This window comes from Marmota marmota, unplaced genomic scaffold, assembly GCF_001458135.2.
Source record: "Marmota marmota marmota unplaced genomic scaffold, marMar, whole genome shotgun sequence".
NCBI lineage: Eukaryota > Metazoa > Chordata > Mammalia > Rodentia > Sciuridae > Marmota > Marmota marmota.
In genome coordinates, this window is record NW_026000222.1 from 15,125,185 (window position 1) to 15,132,828 (window position 7,644).

General features: G+C 42.6%; 1 protein-coding gene across 1 annotated transcript in view; it reads right to left on the reverse strand.

Moving 5' to 3' along the window:
* Wwp2 (WW domain containing E3 ubiquitin protein ligase 2) overlaps window positions 1-7,644 on the reverse strand; it is a 116,243-nt gene that overhangs the window by 73,521 nt on the left and 35,078 nt on the right. The window contains exons 5-6 of the mRNA XM_015496140.2: window positions 3,051-3,188; window positions 1,202-1,298 (exon numbers count right to left, since the gene is read on the reverse strand). Coding sequence (XP_015351626.1) covers window positions 1,202-1,298; window positions 3,051-3,188 — 235 coding nt within the window. The remainder of the gene's footprint in view (window positions 1-1,201; window positions 1,299-3,050; window positions 3,189-7,644) is intronic.

The window sequence follows — 7,644 nt, forward strand, 5'->3', positions numbered from 1 at the left end:
ATTTTTTTTTTTTTTTTTTTTTTTTTTAAAAGATGCCATTGGTGTTGGCTGAAATTAAACTCCATTTTTCAAATCATTATTCCCATTCTCTGGGATGTATTTGGAAAAAAAAAATTATCAGTTATTCACCCACTCTTAGTAGATAATAAAATTTACAAACTATATTCATATGATTATTCTTTTCTTTAAACTTCCCTTGAATGTCTGGGGATTTTGTGCATTGTTATAAACAAACAAGCACAGGGCCCAACCCGCTTCTGCGGCTCTCTAGTACACTTAAAGCTATTCTCCTACCTAAAAATTAGGTTGCCATGGAAATGAGTTTTGCACCATTAATTCAGGTAAAGGTGGGAATTCCATTCAAAGAAATTACATAATTTGTGATATGCATAGCAATTATTATATAACACAGACTCTTAAGTACACAAGGTTTTAACCAACACTCAAAAGGGTCCACTGGCCAGGCACAGTGGCACACGCCTACAATCCCAGCAGCCCAGGAGGTTGAGACAAGAGGATCAAGAATTCAAGTGAGGCACTAAGCAACTCAGCAAGATCCTGTCTCTAAAAAGAGCTGGGGATGCAGCTCAGTGGTCATGTGCCCCTTGGTTCAGTCCCCGCTATCTGCCCCCAAACAAAAATCCACTGGCCACCCCCCAAAAAGAGAAATGCTTGATCAGAAAATTTCACAGCCAAAGACCATATTCCAAGTACTTTTATACGTATGCTAGAAGGACAACTAGGTTCACCATGGCCCCTGATGTATTAAAAAACAATCAAGTTCTCTGTTCAACAGGTTCTTTCAGCCTGGCACAATGACACACACCTATAACCCCAGTGACCTGGGAGGCTGAGGGAGAAGGATCACAATTTAACAAACCCTATTTCAAAGTGAAAAATAAAAAGGACTGGGGATATAGCTCAGTGGTAAAGCACCCAGGACCACAAAAAAAAAAAAAAATCTTTCATCCCAACAACCAATTTAGTTAACCCCAATCTTTGCCAAGGAACCAATGAACCTTCGAAGAATCCTGAGGTCTCTACTCCCCTCTGGATCTCTTTATCATAGCAAATCAGGTATAAGATATCTGAAAATTTCCAGTAGTTTCTAACATAAATTGTTTCTTGCAACTTCCCAGTGTTTCTTCAATAGCTTCAGGCATCTGTCCAACTCTCTTCTCATCAACAAGGGGGGTCTTACCGGGATCTCCCTCCAAAGCAGTTTGTGCTGGGGGGTTGGTGCCGGTTCTCTGAAGCTACAGTTGTCCCACTGGATTCTCTTGAAGGTGGCTGTGATCCTAGAAAGTGGATCAATCAAAGAAAAGGATGGCAACATTGAGAAGCTCAACCCGTTTGAAAGTTGGCTACCAGGCACAGAACTCCCCTGTATTAGTCACCCACATGATGGAACATGGACATGGTGCCTGTTGTAGCCACTGGCACAAGAAAGAATAGGGACAATTATGTGAGATCTTATCTGCCACATGGAACAGGAACACCTTTTCTTCTCCAAAACATTCAAGAACACCCAAGGTAATAACAGGCAGATGCCTTCTAAATTAAGTGAATTTCAACCTCACAAGCGTGACAGAGAAGAGATGGTAACCATGCAAAGTGGGGGCAAACAATGGGGACGTTTCTCCATAGTGCAACCAGAGAGTTTTTAAAGCTGAATCAGACCATGACACTCTTCTACTGAAAGCCCTTCAGGAGCTTTCTGCTTCTCGGAAGGGGGTTCAACACCCCTACCATGGGCTCTAGGCTGCATGACCTGAGTGGACCTGCCTCTCCAGCCTCACCTCCACCACCCTCCATGCTTCTCAGGTCCAGTCACCCTGGCACCTCTGTTCCCATCACAGGTGCAGCCATGCATTTTCCCCATGCCCCTTCCCCATGCCCCCAGCTTGGTCTGTCTAAGCTTCTCATCTTCTGGATTTCAACTTCCTCAAGGAAACTTCCCTGATCCCCCAGCTTAGACGAGATCTCCCAGAGCAGAGGAATCTCATACTACTCTGTGCCTTCTCGTCCACGGCTTCTGACAGGTAATTATTTACATATTTATTCATTTCACATCTAACTTCCCAAAAAAGTCCTGTCCCAAACAAGTAGACTATAAACTTCAAAGAGTGGAAATAATATGAATTTTGCCCATTACCATCTGGCTAGCACCTGGACTAAGATGTAGTATACATCAGGGCTCAATTATGTATTTCTGTGTTAAAGAAGTGACTGATACATGGTTTTTTCTCCATGCACCAAAAGTGCCCAAAGTACTGCTCAGCCCAGTGGAGGAATTCTTGCCAGCAGCCAAGGTCCAGCCAACCACTGAGATTCGTCTAACGGCCCTTGAATTAGAATTCAAATTTCACCCCTTTAAAGGTACAGAACACCTCTCTGGGGCCCTTAAAAGTACCACAGTTACGTCACATCTAACAAAAGATTTATTGAGAAAAATTATGGAGAAATTCAACCCATATCAGACCTCAGACTTCATTAAATAATTTCCTGCTAGATCCAAAGGTGACCAATTTCAGATTAGAGAAAAAGAAATAAACTACCAACATTCAGGACGGGTGGGGGGGAACGCTCTCCAGTTTTCCTATGCTGGCCTGTCTTTTGCTAGTGTGCATCTCTACAGGGCACACAGTCCCCTCCCCAGCTAACACCATCTCATAAAAACACCCTCAACGTCTCCAGGGATTTAACAGTATTTGGGAGAAGAAAAATGGACCAAACTCACTTTTGCTAAAGATGTTTTATTTTCCAAAGTCCATGTGGAATTAAAAGATGTTTTTCTCTGCTCTCAATCCAAACAATAACACAAAGATGTGACATTTATTTTGGTCCTTGATCAGAAAGCAGTCCTTGAAAAATCATGTCGTGATTTTGAACTGGGAGGCTATGAAGAGTCTGGGCCAGCTGTGAGCCAGGACTGGTTAAGCAGTTCCCAAACCAAGACGTCTGGTGGTGAACCCAGCTCTCAGCATCTCCTGCCCCCTGCCCGGCCCGCCCTGTCCCGGCACAGCCCTGGGGAGCAGGGCGGCACTCACCGTCTGTCACGGCACTTCCATTAGGCACATTTCCCAAATCAACAGTTGGCCCGTCCAGGAAAATTGTCAGCTCTCCGCCTGAGACAACACTGCCTTTGTTCTCCGTCTGCAGGTTCAGCGTCAGCTGCGTGTTCTCCACTGTTGGGTACAAAATGCAACATGGATGGACTAAATCAAATGCACCCTGAGTTATGATTCTGTGTATCAGAACCTTCCACTTGGCCTACTCTGGCTTCCCTAGCAACGTTTTCCCTCGTCTTCAAATCTATCTTGTGGAAGGAAAAATAAAGAGCGGGAAGAAACCTGCCTATGGTAATCGTGGTTCCATTAAGCTGGAGGGGAAACAGTTTTCTTTTTTTTTCCTAAACATTTTCTATCACTAGGTTAACTACACAATTTCTACATGACTGATTTGTTTGCATATAGTTGCAGGACTGTGAGGAGAGAGTAGGGATATTGATGGCCTGCTAAGGAGGAAACTGATTGCAAAGAGCATCCCACTACCCATAGAAGAACGAAGGGAAGAGAAACAGGCCAGACCCTAAGGAAACTTCAGCAAGAGACCTCTTTAGAGGCTTATTCTTTTCTCTTTTGTGATAAAAGATGGTCTTGTTTTGTTCTGTTTTATTGGTGATGGGGAGCAATCCTAGGCCTCATGTATGCTAAGTACACGCTCAATCACTAGGCTACACCCCCAGCCCCAAATGTTTCTAAAATTTTTAATCCTGCTGGGCATGATGATGCATGCCTGTAATCCCAGCTAATCAGGAGGCTGATAAAGGAGGATTGCAAATTCAAGGCCAGCCTCAGCAACACAGTAAAACCTGTTTCAAAATCCAAACAAACAAACAAAATAACATTTGGAATATAGAGGACATTTTTAAAACAATAAAAGCTCAATACAGACAAGTCAGTGTCATCAATCCTATGAAGAGAGAGAGACCAGCCAACTATGAGACCAGGTAAGAAGCAGTTTGGTCACCCAGCCCCTAGGCTACTAGGCAGAATCAGTCCTGGGGGCAAATAAAAAAGATGGGTAATCATGGCAGAAAAATGGAACAAAAAGAAGCAGCAGAAGCACTAACCCTAGGCGGACTAGAAATTACTGCACACACCCCTAAAGCCATACCACCAGGCCTGGCACACTGAAAAGCTTCCATCCAGATAAATATTCTGTCCACACTGAACACTTCAGTTCTGTTCAGTGGAATCCGGTCAGGAGCTGTAACCTCCAAAAGCAGCAGCTTCAGCTCTCCATGGGCCTGCAGCCCCCCCACTCCTGCCCACGCTTTACTAAACCGATGGAAGAAAGTGCCACACCCTGGAACCTTCCTCCTTGCACCCAATCCACCACTTCCTTTCATTTCCTAGTTGATACTGTACTATTACAATCTAACTTACGTGTTTTCCAGAATAAGGCTCAGTGTGTCTAGGTAAGTGTCTCTACAAACATAAAGGTGAATTTGAGCACTTCCCAAGGATAAACACCCCCCACCAAGAAATAATAGAACAAAAAGTCAGTTTCAATTCTAAAAAAACAGACATTACCTTAAGAACTTAGCAGAAAAGTCTGAATCAATTCAAGGATCTCTTACAGAATATAGGAATCAGTTACCTTGCAGGCTCTGGGCTTTCCTAATATTTCCTACCATCCCTTCATCTCTCTTTCCTCTACTGATCTCTCCAATTCTTCTTTGCATGTGCTATTTTCAGACAGTTTGGGCCACGGGCCTGGTAAGTTCTAAATGTTTCTATAAAATAACACTTGTACCTTAGAAACCAGTTCTTTCTAGAGTCAAAGAGAGGCTTTCACCACCAGCCCCACTTCATGAATGTGAGTGCACCATCTTGGCTGAGGAGCTTAAGGCCCCAGGCGAGCCCTCGGGTGACTGCAGCTCAGTCCACATGTCACTGCAATTTGGTGTGCAAGATCCCAGGCCAGGCCACACTGCTGAGTTGCTGCCAAATCCTGAATCACTGAAACTATGCAATGGTAAGTATGTGTGTGTTTATTTATTTATTAAAGTCAGGGAGTGTCTCCCCACTCCTATCCCCAGGCACAACCCAGCACCTAAGTCTCTAGCAACATAGCAAAAGCGCTGAGTGGGTAGGCTCAGTCAGGCCCCATGGTTCCAGTCTCAGTGCTAGCTACCACTAAAGAACTCAGTAGCAATTAGCAAAGTACTCAACTTGAGCATTGATTTCCCTGCCTGCACCTTCTGTAGAAGACACAGGTCGAGAACTTAGCAGCACCTGGTAATCTGCTAATAGGCTGCCATCCTCATCATTTGATTTCCTTTGGTCTAACTTAGCATTCCTTGTATGGTCACTCTAGCCCTTTCTCAGACTTTATTAGGTTATAACAACAAACTCCACAAAATCTTCCAAGGTAAGCCACATAACTACCAAAGGACAAACTGTCTTGTCTTATTCCTAGAACACCTCCCAAAGACACTCAGCCTTTTGGATTCAACAGCACCACTGTTGGAACTGTGTTGATATAAACATTCTAGAAAGGCTCCCTGGATTCTCCCCCTGACATCCCAAAGCCTATCAATTTGTAAATGGAATATGGGCATGTTATCCTCCTTCCTGGAGGGATGATAATGTTTAATGGAAAGGTAGAGGAACAAAAGGCCTAAGCTACTAATTCTGCCCTCCATGATGATCACACTGCCATGGTTCTCTAAAATCACAGATGTAACTTGAATTTTTCTCTCCATGGTCTCATCTTAAAGTTCCAATCCAGCTCTTCTGTTAAGTTTATCCACTAATGTCTTCAGCAGAGTCATATTCTTACAGGCTCAGAAGTTACCTTATAGCACTTTAAGACACATTTTACCTTCCAAATCAGCCGGTGAGAGAAGTGGGGTTTTGTTTTTTGTTTCTCTGTGTGTGTGTGTGTGTGTGTGCGCACGTGCGTGCACAAGCACGTGCATGCACGAGCATGTGTGTTTTCCTTTTAAGTTTTTGAGAACATAATCCTCCACTATTATACTACAAAGAGAGCCCTCTGGTCATATCATAAGCAGGTGATCAAGTTTAGTGTCACCAAAAAACCTTGATGCCACAGGTTTCCTGAGGGGATTCAGTATGAAGTACACAAGGTCACTTTTAAGTTCTCTTACTAAAAGCATTTAACCTGAATCTAATCAAGCCTCTAAACCTACTTTCCAGTTCACATGAACTAAGGTTAGAGAAACAGTTTGAATGATACCACAAGACAACCAGACAAAACCAGAATATGGGACATCTGTCAGATAACTCTCCTGGACTCTTTAAATGAACAAAATAAAGATTCACCGACAACTAAAACAAACTTATAACAAAAAGAAAGAAAGAAAGAAAGAAAGAAAGAAAACCAACAAATACTATTTATGAATTTGTATTAAACCTTAGTTTAAAAAAAATTATTTGGATAATTAAATAAATTTGCAAACAGACTAGATATTATTAGATGGTTCCTGAAGTTACTATTACTTTTCTTAGGTTTGACAGTAACTCTATGATTTTAGATAAGAACATCCTTATTCTTGGGAGATGCCAAGTGGATTACGAGGATACCACACTTATTCTCCAAGAGAATAGGCTGAAAATATTAGAAGTGAAGTGTCATGGAATTTTCAATTTATCTTCAAATGGTTCACAGGGAAAAATGCATACAGCCCCACACTCACACATACCAGTACGAGATGTGGTAAAATGTCAACTGTAGGATCTAGGTGGAGGGCATTTGGATAGTCATTGTATCACTCTTTGAAATCTCTGCATGTTTGCAAATTTTATAATAAAGGGCTGGAAAGAAGAACTTTTTTTTAAATTGGCAAGAATATTTTAAAAATTAAACCACTAAGAACAGAATACCCTATTATTTTCTTAAAAAAAAATTAAAATAATTTTTTAAAAAAGCCGGAGCCAGGGGAGCCCTACAATGCATAATGGGACTAAAGAAACCATTAGCTAATTGAGTGACAGACTGGAGCATACAAGCAGGCTGAAAGGCTAAGTGTGACTGGAAAACATATCCTGGAATCTTAGTTATAAATAGCCGTCTCCCACCACCTCACCTCTGGGCCACTGACAACTCTACAAAGGCCCTTTTACTTCCAGTACTTGTTTCTATTACCTTTAGAGGGTATTACTCAAGAATCAAGAAACCGGTGGGGCTGGGTGTGTTTCTCAGTGGTAGAGTGAGTGCTCAGCATGAATGAGGCCCTGGGCTCCATCTCTGGGAATGACATGAATCCTACTGTAGCACAATCACTCTAGCTGCAGGAGAAGCGAGGGTGGGGGCAGACAAGACCAGGACACCCAAGCACTGGGGTGGGGATGGGGGGGATCCATCCATGAAAGAGTGGGTAGAGTGGGGCGATTTCCACAACTAGACTTGGAGTTAGCACAAAGCTCACCAACTACTCTCAACCTTGGCAGGTCCCGCTTCATCTGAATTCTAGCAGTTCACATTAGTACTGCTATTCTGTAGTCACTGTGATTCAACAGAACAAGACAGACTAAAATTTGTGTTCCTGGAGTTTGTATAATCTAACTGGGAGCAAACAGACAATAAGCAATTAAAAAAAAAAAAAAAAAATGC